The 16,864-nt window shown below is 40.7% G+C and overlaps 1 protein-coding gene across 1 annotated transcript in view; it reads right to left on the bottom strand.

The window, feature by feature from the left end:
• TACC2 (transforming acidic coiled-coil containing protein 2) overlaps positions 1-16,864 on the bottom strand; it is a 127,392-nt gene that overhangs the window by 20,196 nt on the left and 90,332 nt on the right. Inside the window, exons 10-17 of the mRNA XM_017809161.1 lie at positions 13,968-15,288; positions 10,609-10,644; positions 9,079-9,139; positions 7,867-8,074; positions 3,907-3,968; positions 2,940-3,055; positions 1,956-2,127; positions 416-556 (exon numbers count right to left, since the gene is read on the bottom strand). Of these exons, the coding sequence (XP_017664650.1) occupies positions 416-556; positions 1,956-2,127; positions 2,940-3,055; positions 3,907-3,968; positions 7,867-8,074; positions 9,079-9,139; positions 10,609-10,644; positions 13,968-15,288 (2,117 nt within the window). The remainder of the gene's footprint in view (positions 1-415; positions 557-1,955; positions 2,128-2,939; positions 3,056-3,906; positions 3,969-7,866; positions 8,075-9,078; positions 9,140-10,608; positions 10,645-13,967; positions 15,289-16,864) is intronic.

The raw sequence follows: 16,864 nt of genomic DNA, 5'->3' as shown, positions 1-16,864 counted from the left end.
ATTATTAGAAAAACAAAGCCTGATATTCACTTCAGTAGAATTAGATCCTAAATCTCAAAAAGTAAGTCTGTGCATACAAACATACTAAGGCCAGGTATGAAGACAACTCTCTATATATCAAGTCCTGTGTTCAAGCTTAAAAAAATTTGCCTTATAAAGATTTCTGCAAAATACAGGTACAGGATAGCTGTTGATGAAATGTAAGTTTATGCATTATATGAGTTAAATGAAAATATCTCTGTTCCTTAAGTTCTTGAAAGGCCAAAGTTACTTTGGAAAAGATCAAATACCTATTTTAATTCTTTTCCACTTCCCTTCCAAGCCTCCCCCACCCCTTTCAGATGAGGCAAAGCATTGCTCTACCTGTGTACAGACAAACATAAAGAAAAGTGATATTGATAATTCTGCTACAAACCTGAAGTTTCTGAGCAAATACTGGGGGGTTCTTTTCTGCTAAGTCAGGATCTAGATATTCAGGCTGATCACATATTGAGGTTTTCTTAGATATCCTATTGAGAAGAGCATCAGCAGAGACAAAGGAGTCTTCAGGAGATGTCTGAAGGGTAAGGAGGATATAGAATAAGCAACAGAGATTTTGCCCAAGTAGTTCAGGCCAAAAAAATCTTTGATTTCTCATAATTTTATGCCCCGCTGACGACCATGTTTGAATAAACAATTCACAGGTGTGACACACAAACATCAACAACAATTATTCCTAATTTAAAAGCCGAGTAAATTTTCCAAGACTAACACGAAACAAGTGGCATCAGGACCTCTAAAGCCACGTCTCTCAAACCATGGACAGCCCACCCTCGACACTTCTGCAATAGTTTTCACCCAGTGACCACAGGTTCTGTTCATGCGATACTTTATGTTCAGTTCAGGCCACCTCTGAGGCACTCCAAAAGCTTTGAAGAGCACCAAAACTGAGGGGAACCTCAGCAAGACTCATTCTGCAGTCTTTACAAAGCCTTTTGCCGCTTGCTGGGGATAAACTAAGTTATGTTCACAATTTAAATGCTACCAGGATAAATACACAATATCGGGGTGGAAGAATTAGAATGACACAAAGAAGACCACTGGGACTTGAGTTCTCAAGACTTCCTGTGGTGAGAAAAGTATTCAAACTCTTAAAAAAGTGTTTTGTGAGATGGTAGCAAAAGCAGCATTAATATAAATTAAAATTCACTATTAAAGTGACCTGCAGCATTTTTTGACTCCTCAGTAAACGTACTGTCATGTAGTTTAGCATTTCTAGTCCTGTTGGCATTTGGGAAACAAGTTTGCCTGGAAAAGTGGAGGCCTTGAGGGAACCCTCATGAATTTGAGAACCAATGCTCTTAAGTCTGTAATGCAGCACAGGCTGCAAGCAAGGAAGGGCTCACCACTAATTCAAATACTACCCAGAGAAGACACTGAAAAAAAAGTGACTTAACTGGAAGCTGGAATGAGTTCTAATGATCAAGAAAGTGAATTTTGTATTATCAGCATCAGGAAACAACAATATCCTTAACAGTTTAAATGAAAACATGAAAGGACATCTGTTCTTTACCAAAAAAATTTGAAATTTCAAAGTACACATAACAGAACAAATCATGTCTCTATGTTTACATAAAATCCCTTACTTTATACATAAAATATTTTTTCAAATATTGGGTTAAAGCACAGTGTAAAAAGGCCTGTGTGAGAGAAAAGGCGCTTCAAAGTATCAACTTGGAATAAGTCACCACAAGAACGTGTTAAGGGATGGTGATAATTCAGAAAATTCCCCTGAATTCCATCAGTTCCATCAACCTACCTCCCTCATTTGGGTCCTGCCACGTGCTGCTACCAAGATCTTTAAGCATCAGGTTGAGTTTCACTCTACAATCAAGATCCACCTGTGCTGCCTCTTACATGACACGGGAAATCTCTGCAGGAAAATGATTCCCAAACTCTTATCATAAACTACTTACTATTTCAATAGCCTCTGGAGTTGTCCCCAGAGTCATAGGTTCTAGGTCCTTCTGCTTGGACTTGTCAGCTGACTGCAGGTGAGCCTCTTGGCTGGCAGCAAGGACTCGGGAAGCTGGATGTTGGATTTTCATTCCAGAGGATTGCTGGGCTTCAGGGTCTTCAAAACTTGACCTGGAAAAAGATTGTGCACAGGTTTTCAGGGTGGAGCACAAGGCCTTTACAATCTTGCTTCTGGTAAAAGCTAAGCAAGTCCTCTTCATCACTTCCATGTGTGTGTGTGTATATATACATATATATATATATACACACACACACATATATTGTTTCAACTCAATTTTACAAATCACTATACCTCATAACACCCTGCAATATCCTTTCAGAGCAATGCACCTAAATAAAATACTAAATAAAACCAGTTCCATCAGAATTGTTACCCACATTCCTTAAATATTTCTCACTTGCCTTTTTACCCCTTTCTCATCTCTCCCAACAAACAACCTTTACTAAAAAGAACAAGATGTCCTCAACGAGCAAAATTATTGGAAGTAAACACAACTCCCACATCCTGCTCTTATGAACAGGAGTCCTTGTTCAGAAAAATGTATCCAGGAAAAGCCAAGTGAAAAATTGCAATTAGGAGATTTCTAGATTAACATGAAAATGAACTCAGTATCTGAGGAAAAAAACTGTTAAGTAGGAAGCCACTGTCCAGTGAAACAGTTGCCACTGCGACTCTATTTGGTAAGATATGAAGGAGAAATGTATGTCCTTATTCATGTCCTTATTCCTGCCCATTGCAAAACTTCTGTTATCTTTGCCCTCTATTCTCTATCATATGTGTACACAGATGGGAATCTATTTTTAAACAAACAACTTGGCAACACAGAGGCAGAGGGAGGAAGACTGGCCTGTGTACGTGCTCTGCTGGTAACCCGCTTCCCTGACATCCTTTTCCACCGCTGAGTTTGCTCCCAGTGACCTACCCTGAGCACGGAGTTGTGGAATCAGACAATCTGATGGGAGGTGATTTGACTGGGCTCTCCTGCTGTGCATCAAACATTAGGTACAAAGATTGTTTCTTCGGGGTGCTATCATCCTGCTGGCAAACAGGAAAAGAGAAACTCATTAAGCAATCCAACCGTTCCCCATTAAAGCTAATTCGGGTCACTGAAACCTTAAATGACCAAATGACTTGACAGAAAACTAATAATATAGGACTGTAATGCTGATACTGAGATGATCCCTTTCAGGAAGAAACCATTAAAGAACAAAGGGCTGTTACAAAGAGCGAGCTGAACAGCTCACTCTTTGTAGTGGCTCCTCTTCTCCCACTTTGGGGTTAATCAGATTTCTAGTCCTGTCAGGCAGGAGGTATCCCCTGGCTGAGAGTGTTACTAAAATATTCATTGAAAATTCTCGTTGGTTTAAGCACCTGACATACATGCCTGATTTTTCTAACTATCCCACTGGATATGCCCTCGTGGGATCTAGTCCAGCTATCGAACCCATGGATTAAAAAGAATCAAGGCAAAACAACTGATAATGTACAGTACTGCATTCCATACTTCACATTAATTCTGTATTCTCTCCTGATTCCCTCCAGCTTCTTTAAAGTTTTACTCTCAGTTGCTTAAAATAGTTCAATAGCTGGTGTAGACAGCTCTGTGCTCTGCACTGCTGGAAATACTGATGTGCTTTTAATCTGCAGAAAGAACTACTATGATGCCAGCCTAAGAATTAAATAATAAAATGGAACAAGTTTTACAGGATACAGGACAACAAAGCACATGCAATTTACTCCAGTTATGCCAATTTAAAGGAACTGGTTCTTGCAAATCTGCTGCAGGCACATTATAATTAATTTAAGGGGTAGTGGGGTTGATGGCATTATCAGGATAGTACATTATGACAAGGGAATGCAAATGAATCAAAATGGAAGTGAGAACTTACAGGCACAGAGGAGCCTATTTTCTCCATATATTCTATTTCATATGAGTTGCCATATTCCAATTCTGCAACAGAAACAAAAAAAAGAGGTGTTAAACACATGCCATGACAAGGTTGTTGAAGAAATAAATGAGATCTCACTCACAAGGGCCACTCCCACTCTCCTCAATCCTTTCCTATAACATATTAAAAGCAGAATATACAGAAAGAAAGTGGAAGGTGCACTGACATTCACTGATTTTTAACAATGAACCTGTGACACTTTTCAGGCGAATTAACTTGCCTGAAAAAAATTTCAGCTTTATCAGTTTGCCCCAGGGGCCAGAATACTAAGAAAGTTTCAGTGTAATTTCAGGGCACAGACAACTTTCCTCTATCATGTTGTCTCATCACAGAAAACACATTTTTCAATAATTGGTACTGCTGATACCGGTTTCCTTTAAAAAAAAAATGTTTCAACAGCTGCTGAGAAACGAATTAATTCCTATTTCCTAACGTTTAACACACAATTCTTAATTAACTATTGTGGTATCACTTAAGAAAAACATACCTAAAATAACCTGAATGCTCATTGACCAGGGGTGAGACACCAGCCCAGCTTACTGGGCTGTTTTCACACTTTAGTTTCAGAGAAAAAGCCTAAGGCAGGAAGATTTACAAAGAACTTTAAATCTAGAATCTAATAAAAATGCAAATCTTAAATGCTTCTCTACTTCTAATCTGCCAATTATCTTGGAGGGAATAAGCAGCATTTCTTTCCAATACATGGTCACCCAGCAGCTGAAACAGAAGCAGACAAATCTAACACAGGAAAAGAGAAAACAGAACATACCTTCCTGCACCCAAACAAAGACCTTGTTCAATGACAACTTAATTTAAAAATTAAAGACATAATTAATTTGTCCTTTATTCCGTTTCCATGAGTTAATTCAATAAACCACTTGCATCATTTAATTTCCATTATAAATAAATTCTAAGGAATGCCACACTAGCATTTACATTATGATAAAATCACGTGCTAAAATCCTTCTAGATTTGGGCAGCTTTTGAAAAGTAGGGCTTGCATTAGGGAGATGATAACCACCATTAAAATGTTTGATATTTAAAAACAAACCAACCCTAAAGATAATCTCTTGCCAGTTTTCTTAAAAAAAAAAAACAACTTTCAAAGGGTGCAATGTGAGTTTAAAATACTCAAATTTGTTTTTATAATAAAAAGCACCGTAGAGCACAGGGACTGTAGATCCACAGATTGTGTATTTTTGTCAAACAACCACTGAAGAGGAACAGCCACAAACTCTCAGTACCTGACATGTGGGGGATATTAACAGCAAAACTTGCAAGTGAAGAGAGAGCTGTAATAGCAGGCTCCTCATGTTTAACTTCCTAGCACCTTATGTTTTCAGTGGTGGTAGGGAGCAGGCAAGATAGACAACCTCCTCGTACCAGATACCAGGAGCATCTTTTCTCACTCCCTTTTCTTCCCAGTGAAAGCAAAACCAAAACTGAACCGACGGGACTCAAACCACCACCCAGACACAGAACTGCAGCAAGCCTGAGATCCCAGGTAACAGCAGCCAGTGCTCAGAAAACTGCCCTTCTGTAGGTCATTTAGCCCGGTGAGGTGCAGCAGGAACTTTTATGGAGCATTTACACCCTCAGAGAGCAATCCCTGAGCGAGCATCCAAGTGGGCTCACGGGCGGGACACGCTCCAGCACTGTCCTCTGCTGGCACAGCCGGCAGAGATCCTCCACCTGCCTCCAGCACCGGCATCAGCTGTGCAATCCCAATCCAAACTGACTGCTGGGACAACACTTATTTACCTTCACTGCTTAAAAAAAAAAAAAAAAAAAAAAGCAGGACACAGATGGAAGTAGATCAACTAGAAACAAAAGGAGTAACACGGCTCGCTAAACACAGTTTGTTCCATCTCGTTGCTCTGAGAAGTTTCCGGCATAATTACTCTCTCTCCTTTCCTAAGTATCTCCTCTAAGGCATCANCAGTTTGTTCCATCTCGTTGCTCTGAGAAGTTTCCGGCATAATTACTCTCTCTCCTTTCCTAAGTATCTCCTCTAAGGCATCACCTCCCCTCCAAAATCTTAGGTTCTGGTTACCTCTGTACATTCAAAATTACAAATGCCCAGGATATCCCATAAAGCAAGATAATTATCTTCTATAAACACATACGAACGGACTTACTAAGTGGTGTCCTCCAGCTCCTCCTACAAATAGCTGCAAGATTATATCAGAATTTTCTGCTAATAATTATGGCTCATTTCTGGTCTGTGCAAGAGGAAAATGGCAGCAGTTATGAGCAGCTCATGAAAGAGATGAGAGCTGGATGCACTGGCTGACTCAGGAGCTGGGCTGTATCTGCACAAAAGCCGTGTTAGGTTACAGGGTAACACTCATGCTGGTGGTCTGGGAGGGATAAAAATATTCCCAGTGAGAAACAGCCCTCAAATTCCTCCAAAATTGCTCAACCCTGCATTAGCAAGACTGTCAAGGGGAAAAAAATTATTATTTTTCAAAGATCTGAAAAGCAGAAGCATTGTTGATTATAATGAGTGTGTAATCTGAAACTCCGACTATACCATGCAGCACACATGAGACAAGACAATTAGCATTTAATTAGGAGATTTGCTCACTTTCTTCTACCCTCTTTGAAAGCTAAAATGATTGCCTTTGAGTATCTCTCACTATTCTTTTGTTCCATTTCCTGCCATATAGTTTCCATTTCCCCAGATTTAAGAGGTTTATTTCTAAAAAGTGTTTCTTTATTTTTTTAATTACAAATAAACTGAAGATGATGTCTAAAATTTGACAAGCAAGTCAAATGGATTTATCCAGACTGAAATACTTATCTGTCCAGGAGACCCAACAGATTTCCAAAAAGCCCAGGGCACACAAACATAGAAGCACGTGCATATGAACCATTAAAAGCACTGTGGTTATTTGTGCCTTTTGATGTCAAACGCTTTGACCTAAAAGCTTAGCAATTCTTAATTAGGCAAAAACTCAGACCCAGTTCAAAATGGCTAAAGTAGCTTTAATGGTAGACTGGGACACAGACTGAAAGGTTGGGGGGAAAAAATGAATTCTGATCGAGAAGAAAAAGTTTAGGCCAAGTTAAACTCAAACATTCTTCCCACCCACAAAGTTGAAAATCTGCCTTTGGAGCAGCTGTTGCAAAGCAGTATTCCCTCTGGTAACTCCAAGGAAGGCCACACACAAACTTTCTTAATTCTGTCTCTTCCACATTTCACAGACTTGGAATGACAGTTCTCTAAACAGAAACTTCCAGCTTTAGGTCACAACTGCTTATAGGAAAGTATAATAGGAAAAACATTAATAGGCTGAGCCAGTAGGGAATTTCATCTGGCATATGAAAGAAAACTATCTTGCACAGGGGTTATCCTGGACATTTTAATGCATAAATATACCTGGATCCCAGGAAGCTGGAGGAGAGGTGGCATGTTAAGGGTCTTAATGCAATATTCAAAATTTGAGCAGAATTTTAACCTGGGACCTTCTGCCATTCAGGTTAGAGGAACAGGCTCGGGCAGAATCAGTAGCTCAGTGACTCTGGATCCAAGAGCACTCCCTGAGAGCAGTGTCAGACCCCAATCTCCTGAGCAGGCACCGAGAGAACAGGTCACACTCACAGAAGAACAGAGCACATCTACAGTTAATCACAGAGAGGAAGCAAAAGCCTTTCTCTGAAGGTTCCTTTCCTTTTCCTTTAAGCAGCTCCTTTTCTCTTTCTTGAAAACTGAAGGTCAGACTATTGGGCTCTTCAATTCAGCTTTCCATAACTACCACATTTCCCAAAATGGTCCAGAGAGCATCAGGGTTCCTAAACAATAGTTTGCATTCAGCAAAGCACATCCTTGAACAAACAAAGCCCTCTCTCAATAAATATCACTCTGGCTCTGAGCAGACAGCCCTTTGGGACACGTACCCTCTGTAGGAGAGCTGAACTTGGTCTCATTGACAAAGGTGGACAGGTCAGAGGGTTGGGGGTAATCCTGCTTATCCGTGTTCAGGTCCACAGTCATGCAGGTCCACTTCTGACCCGTCACTGAAGACGCCAGCTTCTCCTCATCTGTCGCGTGAACCACCGTGGAGATGACAGGAGGAGTTTCTGGAGTTGGCAGTGGAGTGGGATCCTGCAGAAAACCAGTGCCAATTAATTCTCTAATCTTTCATTAGCACACTGAACAGCTAAATCTCTGGATTCCTCTGCACCACCAGAGCCATCTTTGTAATTCCGTAATCTTTGCTGCAGCTCTGTATAAAATACCTCATGAAAAATACCGACTCTACCAGCAGCAAGTTTTCCCAGTACTATTAAACTCTTTGATGATAAACACTTGCATTGCAAAGCTGCTTTGATAACAGGGAAGAAAGAAAATCCAGAGCTCTTTAAATCTGTTAGGCACTTGACTTGAGTGGCACACATCACCCTTGACTGAAGTCTCTGACTTTTCAGGCTTCCCCCATAGGAGCAAACCTTCCTAGGCCTGTGGGGTCATGAACCCTTTCCCCTTTCTTCACTTCTACACTGTCAAGCAGCACAAATGAAAGGGCAGGATGGATAACAGGAAGAGGAACAGCAGCGTGGAAGGAGCTGTGCCACAACAAAGCAGTCAGCCCTTTGTAGGCAGAACAGCTTTTGTTAACTTCTCTTCCAAGGAAACCACCTGCCAGCAGTTTACAACGTGGAATCAAACCATCCCAAGCACGTGTTTCTGGTAGATCAGCCCACTTGGTTTATTTCTATTTCCCCCTCCAGCCCACCAATTTGATGCATTTAGTTTCTTGCTTTCTAATCTAAAAATTCCAGGGTGGATAGTGATGCCTAGTTTTTCAGACAACTGACTGAAGATATTTATTCATATTCTTGCTCCATCATAACATAAGACCTTCTGAAGTACTCTGACTGGAATTCCCAGAGCAAATTATGTTGTATGCAGATTTCTAGAGACCAAAAGGTTAATACTTTGTGGTTACAGCCCACTGTGCTATACTTGGGACCCAACATGCATATATTCTCTACAAAAATCTCTTCTATTATTAAATGTACAATTCTACAACTAAATAAATTAAATTTCCCTGGTCTTGCCCCATCAAGAACACAAATTACACGCACCAAAATAAGGCAGCACTTTACCTGAGAAGGAGGATCTGATAGTGGGGATCTTTTTGGTGATTTTTTCACCCTAAATGTATCACTGAAAATGAAGTTAACACAGTTAATATGGTAATACCAGCAAGAATCAGGTAATTTCATACTTAGCAAGAGACAGCCACAGACAATGCAACCTCTGTCAGCCCTTCTGCATTAAAATCCCATCCATTAGGCAGCAGCACCACAGAGAAACATGCCATGGGTACAGATTCTTGTCATGCACTTGGAACAGGCCTCAATTCCCCAAAAGCTGAGAACAGCAGGATTGCCATATTTTTCATGCTAACTACTGACACTTTTACAGAACAGGGTTACTGCTCAGCTGCAATTCAAATCCCTGCTCCATCACAGGCACCCTCAGTGGCCTCAAGGAAATTATTTAGCTTCTGTCTCCCAAGTGAAAATTAGGTCTAACCCACATCTTTACCTGAGAATTAAAGCTGTGATAAATTTGGGCAGTAAGTTCCAATGACCTCAAAAATCATGAAGAAAGAAACTGTTATGCTTTGGATGAACCACACAAAGCCATCTGAGGCAGATGCTGTTCCCAAGATGCCAGAACGAAGCTCTGTCATTACTAATGGGCACAACAGACCCTTTTTAAAACAAATCCAACAAGAAATACGGCAATTCTGCTTCCAGTTCCCCCGACAGCTCACAGTGCAGACTGGGAGCATGGACACTGTAACCCTTCAAAATCCCACAGGTTTCAGTCAGGCAAAAGGAAAGAAGAACGCACATTATGTCATTAGGGTGCATATTTACTGACGTTGCCTTTGTGTTTATTCACAATTGGTTCAAAAGTGAATTCTAACTAGGAATAAACCAATTACCTATCTCTTCTCTTGATGTATATTGCCAGAGTTATTAAAAAACATTTATGTTACTAACTAGAAGAGGGAGAAAAACACCACAGCAAGCTCACTGATAAAGACTTTATGTTTGAACTGAGATGCAGTGGCAAAAATTACTGCCCACCAGCTCATCCCTGATCAATGCTGGCCAGATCGACACCAGAAATTATAATGGTGGGTTTCAATCAGTAAAGGGTAAATCAATGCCACATCTAGAGGGGAAAATAAATTGGACAGCTGAATATTGGTGTGTTCGATGCCACTAATTATCCAGATATGATCCTAGAAGTAATTAGGACAAATTCTTCCTTAAAGAAGGAGAAGCAGTTTATGCAGTATTTACAAAGGACTGACTGTACAACGTTGTTCAATGCTACAAATAAAATTTTCATATTTTAGCTCAAGGATACAAAATCTCTGTATTTTTAAATGAGGATCTTGGATAGGCAAACACATAGTGAGGCAAAAGATTCCTTAAACTCATTCACAGCCAGGCATCTCACTTAAAATAGCTTTCACATGTACCAGGGAAGTGAAATCGTTAACGTAAAAGCTTCATGCTGAATAATAACTGATCATGCTGCAAAATAAATAAGTAAAATTAAAAAGCCCACAAATCAAAAGAGGAAATTTGAAATGTTAGCTTAGAATTACTTACAACAGAGAACATACAGACATCACATCTTCTACCATCCTAAGACAAATAAGACAAAGAAAAGAGAGACAGACAGAAGGAACTGACAAAAAAGATTAACCTACAAATACTCTGTTAATGTTAATGTGTTAAGGCAATCTGATCATGCATACTTTCTACCTGTATAATCTTAACCCTTACTTTCTATTGTGAAATACATCAGGAGGAAAAAAATACTCATCAAGTCCTTCAATGTTTTCAAGTTCAATGACACACTTTCACCTTACAAAACACATTTTTTCAAAGCTGACACCTTCAAGTTAAAAAATCAACACCCTAACCCTGCCTTCCCTGAAGGAGGCCACCTGCTTGCTCTTCAAAACATGGTGTTTGTTATTATAGGAGATGTAAAACTGTTCTTGAATGGCAGCTAAGCTTAAGGAAAGAGCTATTCCAGGGGTTTTTTTCATGTTTGCTGATGTGTTATGACAGTACAGAGAAACAAACTTGACCATTTCAAATCATGTACCCAGGTCAGAAGAGAAAATGACATTTCTTATCTGTTTTGCCTCCCAATGAAACCTAACTTGGTGTTCTGACAGAACAAACTGATTTCCCCCAAACCAGAACCAAACCCTGCCAAACAGTTTAGGCTAAGAAAAGTTTTCATCTGCTTATAAGCTTGGCAGCTCCTCCTTGTCTCTTCTCACGTGCAATGGGTCATGACGGCCAGCACCTTCCATTTCTAAGCAGCCTCCAACCATCCAGCAGCTCCCAGAGCAGTGCCTACACAAGCAATGTCTGTGCAAACCACCTACTCTTACTCATCACTATCAGCTGCTCTTTGCTCAGCATCACCTGAGCAGCATGATTATCTCAAAGCAGCTCAGCACTTGGGTAGATGACCAGAGAGTAATTTGTGTTGAACCGACATCTCTAAAAACTTCATCATTTCACGTGGAGGTCAATGCTTAGACTGCTGCAGGTTTTTATTCAAGAATAAAAATGGATTGTTTTTATTGATTTAATGTGGGTAAGACTGAGCACATGGCTCAGATTCAAAGTAGTACAAGCTTAGCAATAGCTTAAACTCATGCCTGGCTTTACCTCTCATAGGTCTAATCTAGAAATCGCTGCCTTCCACACAAGGAACACATTTTCAAGCTGGCCAACAGGATTTGATTTCTGCACCCTTCAATGGTGCTAATAAAGGTGACTTGGCAAAATCACCTATCAATTAGGTGTTAAAAGTCCTGGAATACTACAGTATCATTTCCTAATTCAAACACCCTCGTTTGTGCCCCTTGGAGCAGAAGCATTTTGCACTGTCTTCTCTCCCCGTCCCACCACGGAGTATTGCCAAGGAGGATCCTACATCCCATCTCCCTGCCCAGCCAGGGCTTCTCCTGCACTGGATGCCAAGGAGGAGTCATGCTGAGGGCTTTTTCATGAGGGACCAGAGGGGCAGAGGCAAACAAAGCCACTGCTTTCACTGGCATCCCTGAAGAAGCTCCAAGAAGCTTTAGGCTAATTTTCTTCTAGAAAATACCATAGCTGCAGGCTGCACTGGGTATTAATATGCAGAGTCTCTTCTTTGTAAAAAAAAAAACACCTCCTGCAAAAGTAGGTTACGGGGCTGCAGTGAGCAGAGACACAACACAACACAGAGAAAGAAGGGACAAGCAAGGGCTGGGAATTCCTGCAGCCCTCCTGACCCAAGAACTTGTGAGCCCTGTGCTGGGGGAGCTTCTCTGCTCCACCATGATAAAGACCAGCAGCGAACTTTGTGACTGTAGGACAGGGCATTCTCACGATGGATTTTCCCAAGGATGAATGTGGTTTAGAAAACTCTTTGTAAACTCATTTTGCCCCTAAATTAACATTGGAATTCATTCTAATATTCAAAGCAGATGAGTGAACTCAAGAGGCCCACACCTGGGGTCTGTCAACTCCAGCTACTGAGAGACACAAGGAGACTCTGTCTGGCTGCAAATATCAAACTTAAGGATCTGTTGATATCAAAATTCCCCTCTTTCCCTCTGCATTTCCCCAGTACAAATCAAATACTTCTTCTTTTGCTGTCAGACTTTTAAGTCTTCTTGATTTGGACCAAATCAGTTTTGATCGCAGCCTTGGAAAACGTGTTATCTTAGCATGGATCTTAATTCCCACCCAAATTCCCACTAAATTTCAGGTAAACCTCAAAAAGAAGCAATGTTAGAAAAAACAGGCTCCTCCCTCAAAAAACCCAACTCAACTATACAGTGATCTAAACCACCCATAACTCATAAATGCCTCTAAAGAGAAAAAAATTACACAAGCTTCCTCAAATCTGGCAAGGGATGTGAGTTAGAAGCCTAGAAGGTAGGAGGCTGCTCAGAAAAAACTGAATAATCTCCATCTCACTCTGTACAGGAGGTCATGTTTTGTACTGTTTTACATTTAACCATGCCATATCTCCTAATAGGCAGGCTTTTAAAATTTTACTCCCATTTTTGTTAGCTAGCTGAAACACTTAAACCATAAAGGAACATGGACTGAGATACTTTCTTATAGATACACACAGGAGATCGATTTCAGACAAATTGGGGTATAAACTTGGTGATTACCAACTCGGAATAACCATGTCTGAATAGATAAAGCAACAAATACACAGGCAAGTGAATCAATGCCACCAGCCACTGAGGTTTTTAACCAAATATCTAAACAGAGTAAGGTGGAAAATGTATCCTGGGATTTGTCAACTCTGTCTAAAAGCTGGATATTTCCCTAATGTGTAGCAGTTTTGGATATTTAAACCCTTCTACATCACTTTAAGCTCTTTCATTAAAAGGAAAATTTTTTAGTCTTTTGTGTAAAAAAAAAATATATTTCAATAACACATTCTTCTGTTTCAGGTTCTTTTCTTTTAAATACTGCAAGTCACTGAATAAAACCATCTCCCTGCTGTTTGCAATATGAGATTTGTCACTGTCGTGTTATTTCACATCCCACTCTCAAAAACAATTACTCATAAAACAATCTTTACTAGTGTGAAACTTTGATCATTTTATACAGCATCGAATTCCCAAAATGAGGTCACAGAAAATTTGGTACGGAACTGATAAAATCACAACTTAATCAGGTTCAAAACTACACCGAGCCTGAAGACTTCAAAAATTCGGTTGCCTAATCTGGTGTGGCAGCCCTGGATTCTCCCTTTTGGTTTGGAAACATCAAACTATTGACAAAACAGGTTGAGGGAGAGCAAGTACAGACCCCCAGCGTGGGTCCAGCTGTGGCTACCAACGCTCAGCTATTCAAATATAATCCATGTGTAACCATGCTAAGGGGGTAGGAGTGTGCTGCCTCTACTCTAGAAACATCTCTGCCCTTTAACTTACGTTTTCAGTGGCGTCTTCTTCTTTTTCGCAGGTTTGTTCAGGTTGTCTCCTTCTGTCCCGTTCGTTTCGTTGGCACTGGCTGGTATCTCAAAGGAAGCTGGAGATTTGGAGGGCGAGCTGGCTATCTTAGAAGAAGACTTGAAAGGGTCAATGGAGTCCTCACACATGTCTGGCTCAAAACTGTACGTTTGCTGAGGCAGTTTGGGCGACTCTTGCATTTTTGTACTAGAGGAGAAGGGGTTAAAATTGGGATCATCCCACTTGTCAATGTCAAAAGTGTAAGAGCCTTTTGTGATGGGGATTTCGTTTGGATCAGTGGGGGACTTGGTCGGAGTGGTCGGAGCATTGTCAAGCTTTTCCACGGGTTTTTTAGTCTTTGGCCTCCGTAGTGGCATTTTAGCACCTGGCTTTTTACCTGCCTTTTTGGGAGGGGGAGTGCTCTCCTGCTGGTCTTCACTCACCCCCTTCTCTTCAGAATAGTCAAACTCCAGCCTCACTGCAACGCCTTTGACCGGAGGGTCCTCCTGTCCCCCGGTGTCCGGCGGAGTCACCTCCCCAGCCGCGGGTGCCGTTGTCAGAGGTAGTGTTTTCTTGCTGGCAGGGGGGGAGTTCTGCACTTTGCTGCCTCCGCTGCTAAATGCACTAATCCCTTCAAAATGGTCTGGATCCAAAGAGTCAGATCCTTCAGGCACAGGCAGGGCCTCCTCTCTCTCAGCAGAGATTTTGGAAGGTTCAGTACATTCGGGCTTCACTGAGTCAGCCTTGCCTTCAGATACTCCTTTATCCTCACCCGGGGCACAAGCTGCTTGGCCAAGGTCAGAAGGTTCTTGTGGGGTTTCCTTCACCAGTGGAGCATCCAGAGGTTTTTTGGCTGACTGCTTCTTTTTTAAGGAAGCTGGTCTGGGTTTTTTCGTTCTCTTAAGGGTGCTGGAAGCGCTGCTTGAACCAGTACCATACACATCTGCTGACGGTGCTAATGTCTCGCTGTTGCCAAGGTAAGATGCTCCATCAAAATCACTGGCTTGCAAGCTGAGAGATCGAGACAACGTGGATTTGGAAACTGGGACTGAATCAGTGGATTTTCTTCGAACATTTGCTTTGGGGTCACGACTCTTGGGTTCTGCAGAGCTCGGTCCTAAGGCATGGAGAGAATCAACCAACTCAATGTTATCAAAGTCCAAGTTGTAAGTCCCACTGCTGGCTATGGGCTTGTCCTCGTCGAAGACAGTGGAAAAAGAATGGCAAGGGGGACGAAAAGGGCTTTCTTGGACTGGTTCACTGTGTGACACATCGGTTACGGGTTCAGCTTCTGAACATAATCCTGCGGGAACAAGCAGAAAACTCCGTGAACTTTAAACACGCTTTTAGAACCGGGGATTAGCAAAGTTTTACTATAATCTAATATAGTAAATGTCCAGCATTTGTTTAGATTACTAAAAGAAAAAGTCATTAAAAACAAACAAATGGACTAAGCAGCGATTAGAGGACGCACAAACCAAAGTGGCATTTTCAATAAATGAACTAGATCGAGGGAAAAAATACAACTGTTCTGCCCAGAAAAGGATTCAAGGCAGGTTTCACGAAAAGACAAAATATGTATTTTACAATAGCCCCTGAAGCATCTCTTCTAAACTATCATTTAAAGAGATGGATATTACTATAACATGTTATATATTCTAAATACCTGGAAAACTGCACATCAAGCACATTCATCCCATTTTCTACTATTACAAAGAGTTCACACCATCGTGTCAGAGCTCTTATGCAGTAAATTTGCTGTAAATTGACTGATGCTTCAGTAATTACATGCTGACCTTAAGTTTTGTTTCCCATATGCTATTTTTACCAATTTTCCCAGAGGAAACTGGTTTCCTCTCCACAACCCATCAATGCTGCTCTTCTATTTGCCCCAAGCAGTCAAGACACTCTACTCTGACCTCATACTTACAAGTTTATAATGAGAGATGAATCACTGAGAACTTAATGTGAAATAAATTATGGTAAAGACAAAAACCCCCCAGTCAATTAGAGAACTCTACAAATATTTTTAGCTGAAAAATCTTCTTTTAAAAAGATCACTAGATGCTCCCTACAGATTATTTAAAGCAGACTTTTCCAAGTGTAGTTCTCACTTGTTGATGAAAATTTTGTAGAGGGATTTATATGCTAGAAGTGTTCATCCAAACAGCTTTTCATGGTAATTAAAGATCTTATTGAGTGGATTCCTAAAATGATTTATAGAAGTCTCTTCACTCGGGATACAACAACTCTACTGGTGAAGCAAAAAAAGATAAGAGTGCATATCGAAAAAATAGAAAATATATAGGTAAGAAAGGATTAAGATGATGGTCCTTGCTGCCTTCCAGCCCATCAGGTTTATTATTCAAATGATTTACAAATCCTGAATATGGTTTGCTCCTGCTGTCATTGTACTGGCACTGATGTGAATGTGACATAGCCACCTCTGTCCATGTGTCTGTGTCCCAGACCTGGGGCATCTCTGTGCAGCTCACAGCTCAAGCTGGGCTAAACCAGCTGCTCAGAGCTCTCACTGAGCACCAAAATGTCCCTGTGTTTCCCACTGAAACAACACAGTATCCTTCATGTTGTCTTTTTTTTTTATTTTTTAATTATGCAATTATAAAGGAAAACAGTCCAACGAAAATAATGCTTTGCTCGGCCTTAAATGATTTCAGAGACATTTCTACACTTCTTTTTCATTCCAATCCTGACATGTTTTGCAAAATAACTCCCATTTTGCCCAGCCACATTCATTAACACTGTTCATAAAAGCAACCAATTATTACTTTTAGTGAGAAGCTACGACTGGATTAAGAACAGAAAAATAAAATTTCCTTTGTTTCAGAAGGTAATTTCAGAAGAAATTGTATGTCTGC

This window comes from Lepidothrix coronata, unplaced genomic scaffold (assembly GCF_001604755.1).
Source record: "Lepidothrix coronata isolate B3197 unplaced genomic scaffold, Lepidothrix_coronata-1.0 Scaffold25, whole genome shotgun sequence".
Lineage (NCBI taxonomy): Eukaryota > Metazoa > Chordata > Aves > Passeriformes > Pipridae > Lepidothrix > Lepidothrix coronata.
The sequence above is the reverse complement of the archived record's forward strand: the minus strand, read 5'-3'. Positions and strand labels throughout refer to the sequence as shown.